Source organism: Papio anubis, chromosome 10 (assembly GCF_008728515.1).
Source record: "Papio anubis isolate 15944 chromosome 10, Panubis1.0, whole genome shotgun sequence".
In the NCBI taxonomy this organism is placed as follows: Eukaryota; Metazoa; Chordata; class Mammalia; order Primates; family Cercopithecidae; genus Papio; species Papio anubis.
Window position 1 is genome coordinate 41933173 of NC_044985.1, and position 24592 is coordinate 41957764.

Below are 24592 nucleotides of genomic sequence, written 5' to 3' on the forward strand. Positions count from 1 at the left end.
CTAGGAAGCTATCTAAGGAACAAAATGAAAAACCGGAGGTTAATGTATGAATATGAGAATTTAAAATGCATTATAGATATCATTGTATTCATTTGTGAATATAAATATTGAAAGGATACATTAAGTATAGAAAAATGCTCCCTCTGATATTATTTATTCTAACTCATTACAAAAGACTCCATTCACCACCTCCATTTCCACACAATTTTAAATTTTCTTTTACCTTTCTCTGTCTTTTAGTGACTGTTCAGCCATTAATTTCTTCAGTTCTTCTAGACGCTGAAGATCTCTCATTTCCATTTCTTGCCACTTCTGTTTTTTCATAGCCCAGTATTTTTTAATCTATTGTATAAATGTTACATAAAATTTAAATTAACAACAGATATGTAAAAATGAGGGGAAAAGCCATAACCATATCCACTGGTTCATATTACAAAATTGAATTTAAAGGGCACTTCATCTTTTTTGTTTCATAGATATGCTTATAATATATTGGCAACAGAAAAATAAATTAAAACATGAAGGTAGATGCCCTGAGAAACTGCAAGGTTTAACAATTTCTGCAATGAATGGAAATATAACTTGTGCTGAGACCTAAGGTTTAATCTATGGTTAAAATAATCAACTTTCCAGAGAACCACAATAAAAGTATGTTATTGTCTCTAAAGTATATGATCTAGCTGTTACTCAAGAATATTTTTATCTTTTTATGGTAATGCAGTCTTTAACAAATATAGCATTCAAACTATTTTTATTTTAAAAGCATTAGCTTATTTATGCTAATGGACAGCAGGATGTTGAAAGCTTTATGCTTCTGGGGAAGTGGCAGGAGATAGGTGGGAGGAAGGAGGAAAAGAGCAAATTAGCAGGGTTGTGGTATATAGTACTTCTGACTTATGTGGTAAAATAAAGGTCAGGCTTATCAAGTGCAAAAAGGTGAAAGCAATGTTAATAGTAGGCCTGTTTTACTTCCCTTTTCCAGAAATGTAAGCAAAATGAGAAAACCAGAAGTAGGTATGAGCTGTTTTCAGGGAGCTGAAACCCTTATTCAGGATTTCCCAGTGGGATGAGACAATGAATGTTTATTTGACAGAGGCCCTTTCCACCACTCTGGCCTGCCATGTTGTGCCTGGGTCAAGAGACTGGCTCTTGAAGGGGAGTACCTCAATGGTACATAGTGAGTGACTGGCAGCAGGGGGTCTATTCTAGAAGCTGGGCTAGCCCTACCCCCAAGGTGGCATTTCCTCTTCTGAGACAGAGGTGAATAGGAAAATCTAAGTGGTTTCCTGACTTGCCAACATGGTCTCTGATTTCTGGGAGAATCAAAAGAAGCATCCCAAGCACCATCGCCACAAACAAAGCAACTCTGCAGCCACAAGAGCAACATCTGTTCAATGTTTAATGAATAACTAAATAAGCCCAATGTGCAGTGATATCCACTCCAGATATGACAGAGCTCTGGATTTAGAGAGAACAGAGATAAAGCTAGAAAGGCAGCAGCACCCAAGATGGAGCGTGACAGAGAGGGTGGGTGCAGGAGAGAGAGGAAACATTGATTGACAAGGAGTGTTCTAGAGTCCTAACTGATAAATGCCAGGGAATTCTATTAATGACAGACACGGAAATGTTAGCAATGATTATGTCATCTCCATCTGGGAATTATAAACAAGCTTTATCTTATTCTTTTCTGCATCACCTTATTTTTGCAATGAATCATATTTCTTTTATAATCAGAAAAAAATTAAGCTACTTCAAAACAAATTTTTTTAAAAGAACATATATGAAATCAAAGAGCATTTTTCTCTGGGTTAAAACAGACCAATAATATTTCCTTACTCCCAGCATTGGCCTTGGAGAAAGTCAGTGGCTCTTTTGCAGACAATCCCTTGACCACAAGCAGAGTAACCCCGGGTTGCTGGCATCCTCAGATTTGTGACACCACTTGATCATTTGATACACTGTCCTGTGCAGGCCCTCGATGTATGTTATACCTGGAACTTTCTGCAATCTCAAGACTAATTATTTCCATCTTTGACTCTCTGGTACCTTCAGGCATTGCTATAGTATAAGTGTGCTCTCTCTCTCTCTCCCCCTCTCGCTCGCTCTCTCTCTCGATCTAATCCTTTTCAGTGCTTTCTACTGAGCCCTCTGGAACCCCTGTGTCATCATATGTAAAACTCCCTACATCTTCAACCTTCAGAAAACTATTTCCTTGTTTTTGCTGAAATTCTCTGGAGTGAAGGATACTCATATTCTGATACCCTATGTGCCATTTGGCTGGGGAATAGCTTGGGCATTTTCCTCATTGTTAACTGCCTATTTCAGGCCATTGTGATATGTAGAATTCTTTCTCCCTTTGGTGTTAACACCACATGGATATATCACCCTCTACCTGTTGTTTTCATTGGCATGTGTAAATTTCCAAGTCACTCCCAAATTTTCATCAAGAATTCAGATACTTTAGTCACAGTCTTCTCAAACACAGGCAACTTCGGCCTGTCTGAATGCCCTTCCAACCTTCCTAGACAACTTCAGCATCTGTCTGAATGCCTTCCAAACTGTTTTTCTTATAATTCGATGACTTCCTCCATTCTAGGGAACTTTCTCTTCCTCCAGAATTCTATTATCATTGAAAACAGTTCCAACTGGGAAATCCTGAATAATAGCAATAGACTCTGTGACCAGAACCTACCCTCCCATTTCCCATCATCCTCTGGTCTCCAGTTATATAATGCTATTTCCCTAGTGCATCTCTCATCACAAAGCTTTGCTAATTAATATACTTTTCTTCTCTCACACTAGGCTGCAAGAATTGTGATATATTCAGCTAAAGTGTCTAAAACATAGCATGTACTTAATAACCATTTGATTGATGACATAATTGTAGGAACTAGTACTAAATTTATGGTTTCAATTGAATCTTCAATGACAATAAGCATTCCATTTATGAATTCCTGGACAATGCCTCTCAATTTCTCATAGTGATATGCTAAAACCTGTTCACTATGTTCAGCTCCATACCTGCTGCTATTTCCTCACTTTCATCAGAGCAAATAGAAGCTCTACAAGATACCTTTCTTAATGTTCAGCCCATCAGAAGAAGAGGTATTCTTCCTTCTGTTCAAGACTAATGCCTCACCTGGGCCGCAGATCCCATTCCCAATTCCACCTTCTTCATAGCCCCCCTCTTCATCTATCTCCTCCTCTCCCCTGTACCTTCAGCTTCTCGCTCTTTGCTGCTTCCTTCTCACATGGAATTAAACATAATTTTATCCCATTACAATAATTCATAAATTCTTTAGAACCCCAAGATTGTAGCATCATACATTTCATTGTTCCTCTTTGGGCAGGCATCTTAGCATACTTGCTTTCTCCCATGTGCACATCTTCTATTTCACTCCTCACCCATGGTATTCCTACCTCTGTGCTCCACTCCAAAGTCACTGCTCTCACTAGTGAGTTCCAAAGGATCAGATCAAATATCCTTTTCCATCATGATTTTACTTGATGTCTCTGTGTATTTGATTCTATTAACCCTTACCTATACTATTAAACCCTTATTGACTTTGGGACTTAGACATTCATTTGTTCAACAAGTATTTGTTGAGCACATGATACTGGTACTTAAAAAGAAATGAAGCCTCTGCCTTGTGGAACTGAGACTTTCTAGAAAGGGAGACAGATAGTAAATGAATGAATGAATGGAATATTACATGTTGTATTAACCTCTAAGAAAGGGATAAGTAGAGTGATGGTTTAGAAAAATTTGAGTAGAATTAGTAGAAGGTATCTTTTAAATGTCTTAAATAGGACATTTGGATGACATGACATTTGTTTGAAAACCTGGTAGATGAGAGTGAAACACCCATGGGAAGAGATGAAGGGCAGTACATTGGGAAGAGGGTGCAACAGCATTGGATGGGGAAGACCTCACATATGTTGGGAGCTGGAGCAGGTGGCATAGGTTAAGATTAGAAGCAAGATTGGAGAGCTGCATGGGGGTTAGATGATTTGGCCAGGATATAATTCTAGAAACAAGGAAAAGCCATTGAAGAGACTAAAGCAAATGGTAGCATGATCTGACTAATATTTTAAAAAGAAAGCTCTGGATATGAAGTGGAGCATGGGTAGTAGAGAAGCTAAGGAGAAACAGGGAGACCAGATAGAAGGAAAAGGCAGCGCTGGTCCCTGGACTCAGGAGATGGATTCAAGTGTTCAGATCTGAGATGTGCTTTTCAGGAGAATCGGAGGGCTCATTGAGAGATTCCAGGAGGGCTCATTGAGAGATTCTATGTGAAGATTGGAGGAAAGACTAATCAAGGACAATTCCTAGGTTTTTTGCTTGAACAGCTGGTTAAATGGTGCTACTGGTAACTGAGATAGAAGATTGGGAGAATAATAGGCTTGGAAAAGGAACAAAAATGAGAACTCAGTTTTGAACATATAACACTTGACAAGCCCATAAGACCTCTAAGTGGAGGGGCCAGACGAACATCTGAAGGCACAGATGGGTGGCTTAGGGGAGAACTCAGTGCTGGAGACCTAAATTAAGGAGATGGCCACATAAACAGTATTTGACACCAGAGGACTGGATGAGGTCTCCAGTATGAGGATGTAAACAGGAAAGAGAATGTGGTTATGCACTCTCATGCTTATTTGCTTTTCTGCACAGCTTTCTCTACTAGAATGACTTAATTTCCCTCTTCCACCTGTCAAACTCACTATATCTTTAAGATCAGAACAAATGCCACCTCCTCCTTGAATCTTCTGAGCCCTCTAGAAAAACAGTAGCTCCATCCATGGCACTCCAATAGCTTATAGTTTATGACCCTCCTTTCTTTGACTACCTGCATTCCTTTACTTTTTTCATGAGGTTCTGCCCCTGGATCTTTACCAATATATTTGGGCATTTACTACATGCCTGGAAAGTTCTGCCCTGCCTTATTGCTTGGTAAATCCTTCCTATGCATCCTTTAAAGACTCAGTTTTAGCATTGCCTTCTCAGCCTTTCTCCCTCTCCTCTCCTCCAGACATAGCTAGCTGTACCTTCTAAGGCATTATTTGTGTATTCTTAGCATAGCATTTCCCATATTAATCTGCATTATTTATCTTTGTATCTTTAGTACATTGTATCATGTCTAACACATAAGAGGGTATAATTGTTCACTCTTAGGTGACTGGAAGCTTCTTCTGGTCTCCGGTCCAAGAATAACAAAGTTGTGCATGGGAACCAGAAGAGCAGTTTTCTTTTCAGGATGGTAAAGCCCGAACTAAGTACTTCCTAAGGACAGTTCCATTCACTTTTCATCAATTAATTCATCCTACAATGTATGTATCAAGAATTATTAGCTTTGCAAGCCTCAAACTGAAGTAAAGACTAAGGGTATTTAACTAGTCCTTTGGGACATTTGTTGAGACAGAGATTTTAAATATACTGATTGTTGAAGGATTCTTACTATATTCCAATGATAGAAGAATCAGAAAGTCAGCATATGATAAGAGTTGAATTTATAGCTTGTCTCTTTACTTCCACATGAAGTTTACAGAAAAACAAAACAAGCACTCATTATCCCCTATCTCCTCTTATTGTTATACTTCTGATTTGTATTGAATGTAAGATGTTTATTTTCACAATCCCACATTTTGTTCATTTTAATAAAGTTAAGCCAGTAAAAGTGTAATAAATACTGTAGAAATAAAAACTGTAGAAACTATTCACCACGTAGATTTTGGAGCCAAAATAATGTCATGCTACTTTTCAGTCTAAGATCATTTTTATATCCTACTTTACTTTTGTAATCTTTCAGATTTGTTTCCTATTAAAAACTATACTTGTAAACAGAACATTTATAATATTAGAGTATCTCAAAGTTTAACTTTAAAAAAAACTTGAACCAATATTATACAACCATTAAATTCAACATGAAATAAGAACTTCTTATTTATACATAGGAAGCAGAAAGTTAGGACAAAAGGATTAGAGCAGCAAACAGTTGGTCTCTTATTTCACGCTGTGTGATGTTGAATCTTTGAACACATAGACTTCTGTACATTGTTGTCAGGTCATTATCTCTGACCTGTGACCCAGTCAGAAGGAAGTCATAACACTTAACCAGACTCATAAAAGATATGAAGTTCAAAGCATCCAGTTCCAGTCCCCATAAGCCATTAAGATAAAGCACATTTTTATTCCATTTTCTAGATTCTAATTAGATAGTTCCTTGCATCTTAAAGATATTCTTTTTTAAGGTAGAGACTAGAATAGTGGTTATTAGAGGCTGGGAAGGGTAAGGGGCAGGGGATGAAGAGAAGTTGTTTCATGCATATTAAACTACAGTTAAATAGAAGGAATAAATTCTAGTGTTCAATAGCACCAGCAGGATGACTATAGTTAATCACAATTCATTGTATATTTCAAAATATCTAGAAAAGAACATTCAGAATGTTCCCAACACAAAGAAATGATACATGTTTGAGGTAATGAATATCCTAATTACCCTGACTTGATTATTACATGTTTTACGCATGTATCAAATATCCCAGGTACCCCAGAAATTTATACAATCCCTAAGCATCAATTATTTAAAAAGATCCCCTTTCTACTTTTGGCCTGGAATATGCAACTCCACACAAAAAGTATGTTTTACATATAACATAGCATTGTATATGTTATATATATATGTTACATATAACATAGCATTGTTATATGTAAAAACATAACAGGACGTCTTAATAGAAAAGTATGCTTTTTTTACTATAATTTTTCCCATGCACTTCATTTAGATCAATGATGGTCCCTGCACCCCCTAAAATCACCACCAATTGAAGCATGACCCCTCTTTCTATGTGATCAATTTTACAATCATCTATATTTTGCCACATACATTTTTACAACTTTGTGTGAACTTCTGAATGGTAAGGAGCATGCCTTGTACTATCATATTTATTTGTATCTAGTATTGCACCTTTCAGATGAGAGATGCAAGGTATACATTTGCTAAACTGACCCAATGAGAAAGAACATAGAAAGATAGCATTGCCCAAAATACTTTTCTTATATCAGCTCATATGAATCCAAAAACATTTGGATAGGCAACTTTTCAAACAGTGAGCCAGTTCATTTAGCCAGTTCATGCAGGGGTATGGAGGTGCATTTAATCCCAACAGAGAATGGGGACCTGGTATATCTCTAGGTCAAATTGCTCATGGAAGCCAGATTAAAGGTATTCTATGCTTAGTTATTCCTACTCTCAAAACCTTTCAGCCAACATTATCTCTTCTGTAGTTTGATGGTGTGCTTCTGTGTGCTTCAACCTAGGACTGGCTTAAGTTTCTGAATAAAAAATTGGCTTCAGGTTGGGTGCAGTGCCTCACGCCTGTAATCCCACTGAGGCGGGTGGAGCACAAGGTCAAGAGATAGAGACCATCCTGGCCAACATGGTGAAACCCCATCTCTACTAAAAATACAAAAATTAGCTGGGCGTGGTGGCGTGCACCTGTAATCCTAGCTACTCGGGAGGCTGAGGCAGGAGAATCACTTGAACCTGGGAGACAGAGATTGCAGTGGGCCAAGATTACGCCATTGCACTCCAGTCTGGGCAACGGAGCGAGACTCTGTCTAAAAAAAAAAAAAAAAAAAAAGGCTTCAAAAGAATTACCTTCCAGGGCATTTATTATGCAAAGATAGAAAAACTCTCTACATGAGTAAGAAACCAGAGTTAATCCTTGGTTTTCAAAATAGAAAGTCAATTTGGCAACCATCCTGCCTGGTTATTTGAACTTAATAGATCTCCTTTCAGACTGCAATTAAAACTGTTTGCATTTCAGCTACTTATCAGTGCCCTAAACTTGAACATTTTAGCAACCAATCTCCAAGGTGATAAACAAGCTCATCTACCTCCGCTAGGAGGGTAAATTGTCATACTTTTTCTGAAGAATAAATGTTAAAAAATAAAAATAAGAAAATAACTAGCAAAAATCTTAAGAATTAAGAAATAAACTTTTAAGGATTAACAGGCAGGAATCTATGCAAAGATTTATATGCAGGTATGTTCATCACAACCTTAAAAGGGTGAAAAATTGGAAACAATACAACGATCCCAAATTGCAAGATTTGCAAATACACTATTCTGATGCAACACTATGCAACCACTAAAGATTATGCAGCAGGAGAAAAAGGGGAAAATATGCAAAATGTTGATCAATGAGAAAAAAATCTGGTTAAAAATAACCTATATTGTGTGATTCTAGTTAAGTTAAAGTTCTTGGACATGTAGAAAAAAGAGTATAAAGACATCATTAATTTTCTTTTGGCAGTGGTTTAGGATTTCGAGTGATTTTTATTGTATTTTGTATGCTTGTTTGCATTTTCCAAATTATCTACGATGGACATAAAATACTTTATAATTACACAATGGAGCCTTTCTGAAGGTGGAGGGTGGGAGGAGAGAAAGGATGAGGAAAATAACTAATGGGTACTAGGCTTAATACTTGGGTGATGCAATAATCTGTACAACAAACCCCCATGACACAAGTTTACCTATGTAACAAACCTGTGCTTGTACCCCTAAACTTTAAATAAAAGTTAAAAATAATAATAGTAATAACTACAAAAGCATATTGTGTATATTATGCGTAAGTATATTATGGCCAGTTTTTATAAAGTCTGGCCAAGGAAATTAATATTTGGGAGGAGCACGTACGGGGCATAACTATTATTCATTCCTGAAGTTTCCAAATTCTACTCCTGTATCAGGTCAAATGACAAGAATCCTATATATATTTCTATGTAACATTTTTTTTTTTTTTTAATCACCTTGCATGTGGCAGCAGTTTCATTTTCTATAGAAAAGTTTCAAAGAATTATGATTTAATTTTATGCCACAGGTCTTATAAAGGCTGGTGCAATCTCATAAGAGGATTGACTTAGGCTCTTGTAAAATTTCTACTGAAAATGCTATCCATTGAGTGGGTTGTACTCCTCCTCCCAGTGCTACCAGCTCCTGATCTGCTGGTATGTTCTCTACTATCAGCAAATAAGAGCTAAATGTTTCCCTCTAACTTTAACCATGTTCAATTACAACACCCTTCTTTAGTCTTGGTTTGCTGACATAATGATATTCCCATTCCCTTAATTTCTCATCTTTTGTTCTTTTACTGACTTTCTCTTTTAATGATTCCTAATAGGAAACAGATGGCACACTGAAAATTAGGATAAGTTAAGAAGAATGTAATAAGCGGACAACTGACAAAGGAGGGTGGGAATGCAGGGCAACCACAAGGACTCATGCAGTGCTGGGCGAGGAGGACTGCTGACGGGAGCTGAGACCTCTGGTGAAGGACACAACTGATCAGCACAATCCTGCAGGACAAGGAGCTGGAGAAACAACTCTCCAAACCCCACACCTCTCCCTCACCTTGATCTCCCATGTTCCACTTTGGCTGAACCAAACCAAAAGCCAGAGGTCAAGGAAGCCATTTGTGAAAACTGTTACGGAGCAGAATGGAGAGTGATATGACTCAGGGAGAAGATATCCAGCACAAGAGTGTTAATGCCTTTTATTATAAATTGTTTGGAAGTAGATGATGTCTATATGCATAAATAAATAACATTAATCTCTTTTAGGTGATGTTCACTTTGGTCACTTATGTGAGCATTTTCCCATAGCAAACCTTCCCACTCAAATTGGCAATAAGCTATTTTCTGCTGTGATGCAGTCCCATGTCCTTATAACATGATGAGCCAAGAAAGTATTCCTGGGTAAACACATTAGTTATCTCCTCCTTAATTGAAATGCCAGGTGGATTAAAAAATAACTGTCATGTCTTCTTTAGGAGGAAGCTCTGTTTTCAGTATGGGCATTGAAATATTGCATAATGATCGTGTCATATGTTGATATTGCTGAAATGAATTTGTCTATAATCTTGTTTAATTTCTCTCGTTTCACTATTCATTAAGAAGGGAGTATATATACTGAGGATGTTGTATTTCAAAACCTGAAGTGTCAGAGACAGTGAAAAGTGAAAAGTAATCAAACCTGAATCATTCAATCATGGCTTAGAGCTGAGGTGATTTTTAAAATCATTTAATCCAAACACCTCATTTTACAACTAAGGAGGCAAAACCCACAGAGCTTACATAACTTGCCAAGGTCACTGCTCTTGTTAAGACTTCTCAGCTTGGCATGCTTTCCTCTATACCATAACATCAAAGGAGAGTGGTATACTTTTCATTCATTGAATTCATTTATTCAACCACTATTTTTGAGTGCCCTGTGCCAGCACTGGGGCTAAAGCAATAAAGAAACTACACACATTCTCTTTTCTCTTGGGGCTTACATTCTAGAAGTGGAAGTGAAGATAGTCAATAAATAGATGTCAGGGAGTGACAAGTGCTGAGGAAAAAATGAAGAAGGATAAATAGATAGTGACAGAGAAAGAGGATGCCATTTTTGTTGGGCCATCAAGGGCTTTCTTTCTAAGATGACATTTGTGCAGGACCCTGAATGCTGTGCAGGAGTGACTCATGCAGACATCTGGGAGCACATTGTTCCAATCCTGGGCAAAAGGCTTAGGGGGACATATACTTGAGTGTTCATGGAGTAGGAAGTAGGTTGCTTGGGCTGGAGCTCAACGATGGGAAGATGGGTAGGATATGAGATCTAAGAGGTATCGGAGCAGAGCAGGGAGGCAGATCACACAGGGCCAGGTATGTCCCTGCTAGACCTCTAGATTCTATTCTGAGTAGAATGGGAAGTCATTGACGTGTTTTCTGCCAAGGAGTGACATGATCTAAAGTGAGTTTTAGAATGATCGGTCAGTCTGCTGTGTGGGAAACTGATTGGAAAGGCAGAGTGGAAACGGAAAGGGAAGGGGCAGATAAATTAATTAGGAGATTAGGAAGCTATTATAATAGTCCTAATTATATTTTAAAGGTAGAGCCTTCTATCCATGCCAACAGGTAAGGGTATAATGGGGGAAATAGAGGTCAAAGAGGATACCAAGGCTTTTGACCTGAGTGCTAGGGGACTAGATTTCCATTTTCTGAGAAAAGAAAAACTAGGGAAAGAGTATGTTTGGAGAGAAAAGCAAGAATATAGTTTGGCAATATTAGATTTGAGGAGTTACACATGTGAGTTTGGAGTTCAAAAGAAAAGTCCAGGCCAGAGGTATGAATTAGTATTAGGAAATAAATGGTATATGAAGTCATATGGGTTGGTTGAGATCACTAGAGAGTACACATACTGAGAGGACTGACCGCCCCCCCCCCCCCCTCCACGAGGAGACTCCAAAGCTTAGAAGATGGAATGGTGAGGAGGATTCATCCAAGTTTACTGAGAGGAAGATACCAGTAAGACAGAGGAACAAAGAAAGAGTGGCTTCCTAGAAGCCAAAGGAATCAAGTTTTCCAAGGAGGAGGCAGTGATCAATTCTATCATAATAATTCAAGTAAGGTGAGGACAAAGAATTGATGACTGAAATACAGAGGTAAGTAATGACATTGGCAAGTGCAACATTGCTTGAGCGAGGGACAAAATGGTTCAAGAGGGAATGGGAGAAGAGAAGCTGGAGACACTGTGTATAGGCCAGGGAATGATGAGATTTTCTGAAGTGGGGATGTGGGATCGAGGGAGGATAGTTTATAGATGGAGGCCATAATGGTGTATTTTTAGGGTACCTGGAAAGAGCTAGAAAAAGCGGAGATGGTGGTGGGAGAGAAATTGGGATAACCTTGAGTAGGAGAAAGGGGATAAGATTCCATGCACAAATGGAGGGACTAGCCGACATGTCATGCACTGTGAAAAAAGGTAAGGGGAGGGGAGAGGTACAGATTCTGAGAAGTAGGCAGATGTCATATTGGAAACCTGTGGAAATTCTCTTCTTGTGAAATATGATGTCAGTAGGAAAAGAAATCACACCAAAATCGTTACATTTTCTTCAGTCCACTTAACACAAGAATGGCACCAAGGAGGCAATGAAGAAGGTATTTTTTATCTATTCCATAACACATGTCTTGATAATTCAACTATGATCAAATTATAATGGTCTGGTTTCCTGTAAAGTGTTTAGACATCATAATTCATTACCCCAGGGAGAAGAATCTTAAAAGAATTTTAAGAAGCATAGGGAGGCAGACATAGTAAGTGGTGTGGACTTTTAGAACACAAAAGAAATTCTACTAGAAAGCAGGCAGGCAACAACAAAGAGTTTTAAGATTATCAATTACCTATCCATTGAATAGTTCTGAGTAAACCAGGACAGGACCAAAGCCATTAAAGTGACCCGAAAGTAAATAGTTTGAAACTGAGATTTCTCAAAATTAGTTAATCACAAAATTAACAGCACATAGCAATCATGATGATGGGGAGCATAGCACAGTGTCTAAAATCAGACCGGTCAGACCACTCAGGTTCAAATCCTCACTGCACACTTAATGTTCATGTGACTTCGGGGAAATTATATAACCCCTATGTGCCTCAGTTTCTTCATTCATGAAATGAGGATCATATTAGTATCTACCCCTTAGGGCTGTTAAGAAGATTAAATGAACATGGAATACTGCCTTGCACATAGCAAGTACTGTTTAGGTATCTGTTAATTAAATCAAATTCCTATGAATAATCAAGACCTAGCCAGAAAGTATAGTCAAAAATTTACACCTGGAGGTAAACTCAAGATTCTTTCTCTAAAATTGTCTAATGGGAAATCTTTCCCAGAAAAACAAATATATCTGGCTCCTGATTATCCAGGCTTCTCTCACTCTCTCTCTCTCTTTCTGGGTTTTGCTTAAAACTACATCCTGACAGAGGGTAGAAAGATTCTATCAGCTTTTCTACCTTTTAAAAAGATGCTCTACTGGAAGTTTTTATTTTTACAAGACAGCTGAAACCGAAAAGTGAGCTTCTTGGATTACCATTCTATCATCTGTGGGTTACCACCACACGTTTTCTGTTACCTATTGACTCATATACTGTACCAAGAGTTGACCGTATGCTCAGTCTCATGTTAGAAGGTGAATGTTAATTTCAGTTAATTTAAAGTTAATTTAAGTTAATAGGGTTAATTTAAAGTTAATTTAAATTAATAAGGTTAATTTAAATTAATAAGTTAATTTAATAAAATAATATTTATTTCTCAATTTTAACAACAAAGCAAGGAACACTAAACATTTAAAAATTTAAAAATTAGATGATCCCTAGTTTATTTCTTCTGCATAATTAAACCTCCTATTCTACTTAATTTCTTTACACATACAATAATACTAAAAGAACCAATATTAAATCTTCAGAAAATAAGGTTTGAATCCCAGTTTATTTTGGAGTCCTATCTACAAAAAATATATGCTATCTTCTCCTTTTGACCATTATATTATCCTGACAGTTAATTTACCAATTAGGTTTCCTTTTTTAGTTCCCATATTTGGAGTACTCCATCAGATTCTCAAAGAAAAAGACTAATAACTAAATAAAAAATACTCCCTTAAACTTTGCAAGATCACATGTTTAGGAGTTATTAATTGAAAGAATCACAAAAGGGAGGGTAGGAAGCAGTTCATCAGAGCAGCCCTCAGCCAAGTAGGGACACTTCAGCTCTACTGGCAGCAAGTTCCTTTGCAGTGAGGATGCTTGCTCTGAAAGATCTCAGTGGATGGATGTTAGAACCAAGCTCAAGTTGGTGTTCGGAGTGCTTCAAAGACATGTTTCCGTGGTCCAAGAAGTCTATGGGAGTTCTTATATTCCATATTCTCAGGTTTACGAACATGTAAAAAGAGTGCTATAAGCCAATTTTAGATCATCTGAATGGCACTGTACTATTGAGTCCTGCCATGGTGTTTTTATTTGTGTTCACATTTCAGGTGGCCCTAGTAACATAATACATAAACGGACAATATTTATAGTTTAAGTCATGTTTGTCTAACTGGGATCCAGTTAGATCACTCTTTCTGTCTCTCTCTGTCTCACTCACACACACACAAACACACACACATGCACATACACACCCTTCTTTAAAAGAAGTCTCAGTCTCTCTGTTACACAAGGTTAACAAGGAGAGTCATGAGGGAAAAGGACCTGGAAGAAATGGATGACCTGGGCCAGGACCAGCAGGTGCCATCTCACAGCGCCCTCTCTGCTATGTATTGGCTTCCAGGCAACATTCTGATTTTCCCACTACCTGAAGCCCTGAGATCTGTATCACTCTCCCTCCTCAACAGCAGAGCATTCAATGGAGATGAAAGGCAAACAGTCAAAAGCATTTGAAGAAAACTGCAGAGGACAGTCCCACATCCTGCAGTCCCCACAGTGCACCATGCCTTCAACAACAATTAAAGGCCTCAATGGAAACAGATAAATTAATAGAAAGAGAGTCTTTTGGAGTCAGTCACAGCAAAAAGTCTATACTCTAAGGCCTGAACTTTGATTAGCTATAGCAAAACTATAACTTCTGTTAGCATAAGAGCATTCACACTAGGAAGCAGTCAGACCAGCATGGGCCAGTGTGAAGACACATGCCCAAATTACAGTTTGATGATACTGGAACAGGAAATAAAAGGAGGTCTAAGCATGGATGAGAACAAAGCCACTCTCCTAACTGCCCCAACTTAGGTTAATGTTAGGTTAGGTTAGGTTAAGGCTTTGTTGATACTCCCTGAGAAAGGCAGGAAGTAAATCTCAAAGTCACACTCTACATGTGTGTGTACACATGCATATACATATATTTGCATATACATGTATGAATGTATGTATATGCATACATATTTAATTTGCTATACATAGGCATGCTTAATTTAACCAGTGACAAACTCTATATAGTTCATTTCATTTTATATTTTTAGTTTTTCTCTATTAACTCTTTTTGTTGTGCTTATAAAGTCTGAAGCTAAAAGACATCCTTCTGCATTATTAATAAGAGCTTCCACTGACCTAAGAATTGTACATCATTTTGTGACAGAGCAGGTAAACACCTCCCTTTAAACAGAGACCAGAAAGGGGGCAATTTCTTGAGTGGATGATCTCTTATAATTGCATGAGGTATGGAGAATGGAGGACTGGGTATAATACATGTCACAATAAAGGCACTTGGTATGTACTTATTGAACAAGCGAATAAATGAATGATCATTTTGTTTGGACCCTTAATGTCCCATTTGGAATCATACACAATCTTATTGTCAATGTATCTTACTAGGAGTTGATACCATTATCCTGTGTTAAAGGGTGGGGAGGCTATTGGAGAGGAGGCAAATGCCACACAGGACATTGGTACCAATACTCAATATAACAGTAAATGAAATATGTTGAGCCATAGTATTTTCTGAAAGGTGACTTTGGGATTTCAAAATAAAACACAGATTAGAAGACTTATGTATATAGTTTAAAATAAGATCAGCAAGTCACGAAGTCATGAAACTTATGAAGTTAGTGTATGTTTTGTTTGTTTGAACTGTTTAGGTGCTAATGAGTACATTTTGTTGATGATTGCCATTTAGAACAACAGGATGTACAAATGAGTCAAAGATTATTTGGTTTAAGGTGGATAACTACAGATAACTATTTCTGCATGCCCTATGCTGTAATTAGAACATTTCTTCTTACTTGACCTTTCAAAGGATTCCACAGTCACTAGTGTTGGTAGAGTTCTACCACTCTAGAGACATTCTGCTACCAGGTGAAGAGTAACCAGGTAACGAGAAAAAGAAATGTATTCATGACATTAGTTTCTGAACCAGCGTTAAAACCACTGCCTTTCATTATTATTATCTTTACCTCATTTCTACCTTTTCTATTTGGTTCTCATGATTTTTCTAATGGCCGTCTGCTCTACCATTCCACTGGGGTAACAATAATAACAGTAACAATTAGAACATCATTTACTGCGGCCTTTCTAAGTGCCAGGCATGTGCTAACTGCTTCACATGCCTTTTCTTATCATACAAATGCAAATAGCACGCAGACACAAACACTGAAATGGAGAGAAAGTAATTTCCCTCAAGGCCCCGCAGTTAACAAGTGGCAGTGCTACAACTCCAGCTCAGGTCTGAGGGAATGCAAAACGTCCCATGCTCAATACCACCCTGAGCCATTCCCCACTTGCAGTGGGCTCACTGAGTTTTTGGCCTTCCACATTTGCTACCCACTCTGTAGTTTTTTTTTGTTTATTTGTTTTTTTTTTTTCCTCTCCTTCCACCATGGCTCTTCTTCATCTTTATTCTGCTAAATACACCCTCTTAGATCAGCTCCGATACCTCCATATCTAGGAACTTCTTGGCTCAGGTCTTCATGAGGTTGTTAGTGTACCATTTAGTTATAGGTTTAAGGCCAAGATATAATTGAATAAAGGTGTATTTGGCTTGCTCTCCTTCTTTTGAGCCTTTAGTGAAATATCATTTTAGCACCATGGAGGTTCCAGGGGATGTGGAAACTACCCTATACTCTTCTTAGGGAGAATGCTCATCTTCCACTCCTCACATAGCTGGGGACTTCCTCTCCCCTGGAGGGTTCACAGCATGGCCTCTCATTCTGATTGGCAAATGTGGGAGAAATGACTGAACAAGTTCAGCTCAGCCCAGTCTCTCTCTTAAAATGCCATCCATCTTCAGGTGGCACTTTCTTCCTTCTCTGCCTTGCAGTCAGCAGCCTGTCCTTTTACAGGAAGATCTGGATAGTCACAGCTCTTTCTGAGCCTAGAGGTGAGTTTGTTCAACGGTGGAAGTATCAAAAAAATGCCAGGGGCCACAGGGGCCAGCCACAGTCTCTAATACCTGGGGTACTAAATTCTGCCCTCTTGGTTCAAGGGTCATTCGTCCTTTTTCTTGAACGGTAGTACACACTTGCAGTTGAATCGTTTTATCGGCCTGCCTCTCACCACTGTAATAGAATTTTGGGGGTTTATTAGCCTCTTTTCACGTCATACTCTCTCTGTCCCTTTCAGTCCAAGCTGGCAGTGTTTGTAATAAAATTTTCCCAAGAACCCAGAAGGACCTCTATGGATTTTTTGGGAATTCACAAAAGTTATACCACAATCTTTTTGAAATAATCTTGTCTCTCTCTCGGTCTCCTGCAGAGATGGCTAAGGGATACCACCCTTAACCTTTCTGGAGGCCTGCTAGTTTGAAAAGATCCATGAGAAGCACCGTTAATCTCCCAGAAGGGTCTTTCATGTGACTAAATACTCTGACCTTTTGATCTTTTCAAGATTAAAACAAAGGATTGTATATTCACACCTCAGTCTGTTCTTCATACCATAGCGTTGGCAATAATTTATTAACGCTAAGATCCTTTCCAATCTAGACAGGCCAAGACATTCCCAAAGCATCAAGTCTTGATCCTTTTCACTTAAACTTCTTCCCTTTATTTATCTCTTTTCTTTTTACTACAAGCAGCAAAAAGAATCCAGGTGGTACCTTCAACATTTTTTTTTTTTTGTTTCGATATCTTAGTTCATCAACTAGGAAGTTCATTTCTGGTTAATTTGTTTTCCATCTAACTGCAGGACATGGCTGCCCTAGGCTTTCTGTCACCACATTAACAATGACCCTCCTTTCTCCAGTTTCCAATAAGACATTCATTACTTACTCCTCAGCCCTCACCAGTCACGTTGTTAACATGCATATTTCTACTAACAGTTGATTCAAGGTATTCTAGTATTTTTCTATCATCCTCAAGATGATATCCTCAAAATTCTTTCAGCTTCTTCCCACTTACAAATTCCAAAGCCACTTCGGCATTTTTAGGTATTCATTAAGGCAGCATTTCACTTCCAGATACTAAAATCTGTAATAGTTTTTTAAAATCGTTGTTTATAAAAATTATCTCAAATTTAGCAGCTTAAAACAACACTCACTTGCTAGCTCAGAATTCTGTAAACCAGAAGTCTAGCACGGTGTGGTTGGGCTCTCTGCTTACGTTATCACCAGGCTGAAATCAAGGTGTTGGCAAAACTGAGTTCTCATCTGGAGAAAAAAATCTGCTTCCAATCCCATTCACAAAAATCCAGTTCTTTATGGCTATGGGCCTGTAGGCTATAGGTCCCATTTCCTTGCTGGCTGTCAGCCTGGGCTACCCTCAGCTCCTTGAGGCCACCACATTCCTTGCCATGTGACTCCATCAATGGTGGTCACATCCTTCTCATGTTTCAAGTCTCTGACCACCCCACTCTGCGACCACTCTGCCTTTAAAGGGCTCATGTGATTAGGTCAAGACCACTCAGATAATTTTAAGGTCTTCTGTGCCATATAATCTGACCCAATCATGGGAGTAAAATCCACAGTATTTATGGTCTGGGTGATTATACAGGACATGTCTGGAGGGTAGGCAGGGGATCCTATTGCCCATCTTAGAAACCTATTTATTTTGGTGTTATTCATTGACCCCTTTAAATTCAACAATCCTGAAAAAGCAGAGTTTAAAACCTGGGAATTTTTTAAAAAATTATTCTTCTGTGCTCACCTTTTTTCCTACTCTTAGCTCTTTAGATCAGTATACTATTAGATTAAAAGACACTGGAGAAGAGATTTTATAATGCCATGGTTCATTGCCCTGATAAGAACCTACAAATTCCCACACCAGGAGAATGGCTCAGATCTGAACTGGGGAAGTACTCTGAATTCTCTCCTGTGCAACAGCTTCCGGAGTCTTCTGAAATAAGAATGGTGACAGTCCTCTAACCTGCATTCTGTTTATGATAGTGTACTGGTTTTTGTTTTAGATTATTTCTCCTCTTCTTGGTTCTCTGCAGGAAGCATGTAATTTGGGTACTATGAGATCCCCTGAGGGCGTGGGGGAATACTCAAGTACCAATGCTCTAGCAAAGCCATGCCTTTTGGTATTTACTGGTATGATGTTACAAGAAGTTGAGAATTCACAAAGTGACAGATCCCTCCCCAGAAAGATCTCTAAGGTAAGGCTGAAGGTCACATCAGAGGTATCCTGATATCCTTGAAAATGCTCCCCACCCCTCAATTGTACAAAGTGGCTGGTGTGCAGATTAGGAGTTGGCTAAATTAGAATTTTGAAATGCTAGACGAAGGGGGAGATATGTCTTCTTTTTATGTGAGTCTTGCTTAACATCTCCATTTTGGAAGTGAGGCTAGAATCCTTGTGGTGGATTCTGTGGAACTCTAGATGTTGTTGCATCACACAGCAACAACATATCCTAAACCTCAATAATGCAGAGAATTTTTTCTGTGATTTAAGCTACACAAAGAGCCACATCTAGAGAAAGGGTGGTATGGGAGCCAATATTATATGAGGTCCATCTAGCATGGAAATTGTGTTTCTTACAATAGCTCCCAGGGATCATTTATAGAGAGGCATTATCTTTTGATTTTATCATGACAGCAATTTCAGAAATAGAGAGATGCTCCTGAAAAACATCAATATCATCTAACAACTTAGGAATCAAAACTTTCTTTGAGTCTTAAGATAAAACCATGAAAACTATAACTATTATATTCAGCTTGAGTTTTAAAGCATAGAAGAAAAAGTGATTTAAGGAGCTGGGCATCTAAGGGTAAAATTAGCATCGAATACAAACCAAAATATTATTCCAGTAAATTGGTCATAACAGACAAATTGCTGGAAAGAAGAATTAGGAGGAAGATTATCTCTTGTTCAGAAATTGTATGGTGGAGTTTTCACATGGCACAGTTTCTCTGCCTCTACTGCCAGTCTCTGAGGAGAAGGGAAAGCCAGGTAGATGAGACAGCAGATGGGAGAAAAACAGAGCACCATCTACCAAAGCAACACCTCTCATGACAGCAGGGAGCTGCTGGTGGAATTTTCTGCCAAGCTGCTGTTAAAAGCTGAAGAACCAAAATGTGTCTCCAACAGATAAAATAGTTAAAACAAAGATCATCTAGGTTTGTGGTGAGTATATGTAAAGACAGCTAGAACTTCTGGTCAGTATCTCTGAGTTGACATGGAAATCTCCTTTCCTACCTCAAACACGTAGAAATGCTGGACAAACTATAACACAACTACACACACACACACACACACACACACACACACACTGCCCCAGTGTCAAAAGTAAAGATGGAACCTAAAGTCAGAGCAGTCAGAGAGAGCTGAAGAAAAAGGACTTGAGGAAAACTGGGACCCAGAATAGGTCTGCATAGCGGTGGCCGGGCCTTTAACGTTTGTCATGGGACCTGTGCTCACAGGAGCTGGAATCAAGCTACTTAAAAATAGCACAAACTGACATAGGACTTGTCCAGACACAAAATCGGGACTAGATACACCATAATCACTCTCTGCAAAAGTTCCAGGGAGACCAGAGAAGAAAAGGGATCAAGTGCAGAACCCCAGACCAGTGCTGTGCACTAGCCCTAAGTCAGATGCACTCTAGGCTCACAGCATAGTGTTCCAAGTCTAGAAACTGATATGAAAATTATTCCCAGGCCAAAGGGTAAAGTGCATATGACCCTCAACAGAGACACATATAAGAGCCACCTGTAGAGATGCTCTTGCTAGCAGGTCACAGTTCATGAAGAGAAGCATAATTCATAAGAAACAGTTTGATAACCTTGATTACTTGATCATTTTAAATTTCCGTGACACTATAGATACTATAGGCAAAATTAAAAGGCAAACCACCAATGGGTGAAAATATATGCAACCCATATAGCTATAAAAAGAAATAGAATCTAGAATTTATAAAGAGCTTTTACATATTAATTTTAAAAATGGATTTTAAAAGTATGAAGAAGTGAGTTACAGAGAAAGAAAACTCTCCAGTAAACATGAAAGATTTTCAACCTCACAAATGATCATGGAAATACAAATTAAAATATTGATAAGATACTTTTCAAATTTACCAGATTGACAAAAGTCAAAAAGCAAAGTTGTAGTATTTTATAAACCACCCCCCAAAATCTTATAAAGTTGAAAGTATATGAATCTACAACATAGTTATTCCCCTTCTAGGTGCACCCTAGTGAAAGCCTGAATACATGCATCAGTACAAGCTGGCTGCTGCAGCACAGCCTATAAGAACAAAACGTTGGAAACTTAAATATCAACCACCAAAGAGAATGGATAAACACTAGCTCACTTCTACTATGGAACACTGTAGCAATTAAAAGGCTGGGCGTGGTGGTTCACGCCTGTTATCCCAGCACTTTGGAAAGCTGAGGCAGGCAGATCATCTGAGGTTGGGAGTTCGAGACCAGCTTGATCAACATGGTGAATCCCCGTCTCTACTAAAAACACAAAAATTAGCCAGGTATAGTGGCAGGCGCCTCAAATCCCAGCTACTCAGGAGGCTGAGGCAACAGAATCTCTTGAATCCTGGAGGCAGAAGTTGCAGTGAGCCGAGATCACGCCATTGTACTCTAGCCTGGGCGACAGAGTGAGACACCATCTCAAAAAAAAAAAAAAAAAAAAAAAAAAAAGGAGTGAACTAGGCCTATGTGTATTACTAACACAGATTTTTTTTTTTTTTTTAATTTTACTTTAAGTTCTGGGATACATGTGCAGGACCTGCAGGTTTGTTACATAGGTATACGTGTGCCATGGTGGTTTGCTGCACCCATCAACCCCTCATCTAGGTTTTAAGCCCTGCATGCATTAGGTATTTGTCCTAATGCTCTCCCTCCCCCACACAGACATATTTTTAAAACACTGCAGAATGACACAGCATGATAGTGTTCATGAAAAAATTAAAGTCACAAATTACATGTCAAAATATCTTAAAATCTATATATGGCCTGGAAAGATAGAAGTAAAATTCCTGATCATGATTGTCTCTGTGTAGGAAAGAAGGGAAATGGTACTGAGGAAGGTCTCAAAAGAGGATTTCAACTTTATCTGTGATATTCTCTCCTTTATTTAAATTTTAAAACTCTGAAACAAAATGAAAAATGTTAACATTTTAATGCTAGCCAATGTGTGCTGATGTCTATAACATATCAATCTCTACTTTAAAAATAATTTTCTAAATGAAAAAGTATGTTTTAAATAAAATAAGTCATATGCCTTGGTCCTACACAATTGCTAGGGTTTGATCACAAATTTGGCTTAGTTTCCCAAAACATTGTAATGTCCTCTATACTCTATATAAATAGGACAACAAATTTGATAGGGCACTTCTTATAATATCTTTTATTATAAAGGGCAGGACACTTTATACATGTAACATCCTGCATGAAGCTTAGCAAAATGCAACTAGGGACGAAAAAATGCATTCTAGGCATGGAGGTTTTCATGTTTTTTCAACATGTGCTACTTTAATGCTCATAGGTATAGATCTCATCTTGCATTCTAAGATGAGGAGAGGATATTTAATTTACACACATAACTAATGATACTGAAATTCTCCTCAGCCTTCATCTTTTCAGGCCTAAGTGTCCTTGTTTTAAGCTGCATTTAGGTTAGCCCTTTGGGTGCCTCAGCCATTAAAACAGCTTAATTCTTCCTTCCGTTACTCTGTTCGGTTTTTTTTGTAGTGTGTATGAGGCAATTGTCAGCCCCATCTGCAAGCTCAGGAAGCTCTCTCTCATCTTTTAAATGCCTTTCTCTCACTTCCAGAAATCTTACAAACTAGTGATGTCTCCCCATCCTCTCCTGTGTAGCCATGCCAGTTCCTCAACCCAAACTGAACTCGCACAATTAGTTGTACCAACTCCATTCTCAATACTTGAGTTATTTGATTTAAATGGCTTTACCTGTCTTTGTAAACCCCCAGTAAATGAAACTGTTTCCAAATCTCTTCATATGACATTTAAGTTGACACCACATGCAAACAAGTGCCTACAAATATAATACCTTTTGTGGTCATGCTAATTCACAGTGAGAAAATGCTTCGAGGGCCCAGGTAGAGGGATATGCTTTTCACATGCTGTACTTCCATATCAGTAAATAATTGGTAAGTTCCCCCACTCCAGAGATACATAGCTCACTTACATTATTTGAAACATGATCAATACTTATGAGTTTTGGAGGTACATGTAATTATTCCCTTTAATCATCAACTCTCTTGATAGGGACTTGATAAAACCACCCTATTTACTTCCTTAGAAGCAGAAATCAAATTCATTTTTGAATTAAAATAAGCACTGTGAAGTCTATCTTCTTAGCAGCTGACTTTGTCAAATGATCATATAACTTCTGTGTATGCTGTTTTCCACACATGCTGCCTCTACACCAATTTGCTGATTTAAAGTCACAAAACAAATCAATAACAATGACAACTGAAGTCTAATAAAATGTGGAAAAACTGGCTTATAGCTTTAAGATACATAGTTCCTTTACCCCTACATATTCAACTTGGAAGGAACAACTTCTAGGCATGAGCTTCTTTGACTTAGTTGGTTCACATAGTGCAAAATGTCAACTATGTTCACAAAAAGGAAAAGTTTGTCCACCAATGACCATAAATTAATTAATCATTCTTAGCACTGTAAGCAGCTTTTCCAAAGAAAAGAGTTTTTTACACCATATAGATCAAATCAAAACAGGTGTGTAGGTTAAGGCCATTTCCTTTTACTCTGCTGATCACAAATTAATTGGCTTTTTGAGAATTATTTCTACAGAGGCTAGCCACTCCATTTAAAAAATGGTTAATATATCTGATTAAATGTGTAACAAAAATATTTTTATGGCAAATTTCATAATTTTTGTTGGGGGAAAAAACATAAATGCCTAAATAAGTATCTCATACATATATTTAAAACAAAAACAACCCTTAAGTGTATTCTATCTTCCATGGAGAATCAACAATCATTTCTTTTGGTGTATAGTTTTAAGATTATGCAACAAATGTTTACTCAAAAGAGGAATGAGGAATTTGTGTTAGTAATCGAGAAACAAAACCATCTAATACATAGCCAAGAAGTAAACTCTTTAAAGGGCATTTTGACTTTCCATGAATTGCACTGCCTCTAGTATAATAGATTCTACCAACAAGGATGTTTTTGGCAATTATTTACCACATTGCCATCAACCAAGACACTATCTCAGCACCCTCTCATTTTTTGCCACGTCCCTACTTATTACAGGATTTAACAACCTTCACAAACCTTGTTTTTTTGTTGTTGTTGTTTTGTTTTTTAACCTACAGCACCTCTTCTAATCACAGGTACCTGTGCTCACACAAATCAACAAAGTGGGTTCTCCTCCATGTCAACAAATCTTTGAAGCTCAAATAAACTTTTCATTAGAAGCAACATTCCACTAGATCTTTATGAATGTTCTCAGAACTGCTTAAGAGAATTTCATGCCAAACATCAAGACCAAAAAACTCAATCAGGCCAGTAAGCATTCATTCACACATTCATATTGACAATAGATTTTATACTTTTTTTTTCTTCTCTGCCCTTTGCAACAATTCCTTCTTCTTCCACAATTTCTCTTTCTCCTCTTCCTTTTCTCTTCTTCTGGCAGAAATTTCCATTTCCAGTCTTGCTACCTCTTCCTGGTGGGCTCGCCATTGAAGAACCTGAAATAAATAGAAAAACTTCATTCCAGTAACTACGCACACTGAAGTTATTTCACAGGTCATAATAAGACTAGGCTCTATATAAAGCAGATGTCAATTTTTTTTTCCAAATAAATGTTTAAATTCTATGTGCACATGACTGTGTGATGTATCTGTGA

The 24592-nt window shown here is 38.0% G+C and overlaps 1 protein-coding gene and 1 long non-coding RNA gene across 2 annotated transcripts in view; one reads left to right on the forward strand and one right to left on the reverse strand.

Annotated features, from left to right (window-relative positions):
* Positions 1 to 9624, forward strand: part of LOC110740877 — a 76150-nt gene extending 66526 nt beyond the window's left edge. The window contains exon 2 of the long non-coding RNA XR_002516102.2: positions 9187 to 9624. This is a non-coding gene — a long non-coding RNA (uncharacterized LOC110740877). The remainder of the gene's footprint in view (positions 1 to 9186) is intronic.
* The window catches only part of CCDC148 (coiled-coil domain containing 148), a 278990-nt gene that overhangs the window by 53178 nt on the left and 201220 nt on the right, over positions 1 to 24592 (reverse strand). Inside the window, exons 11-12 of the mRNA XM_021923638.1 lie at positions 24294 to 24434; positions 224 to 342 (exon numbers count right to left, since the gene is read on the reverse strand). Of these exons, the coding sequence (XP_021779330.1) occupies positions 224 to 342; positions 24294 to 24434 (260 nt within the window). The remainder of the gene's footprint in view (positions 1 to 223; positions 343 to 24293; positions 24435 to 24592) is intronic.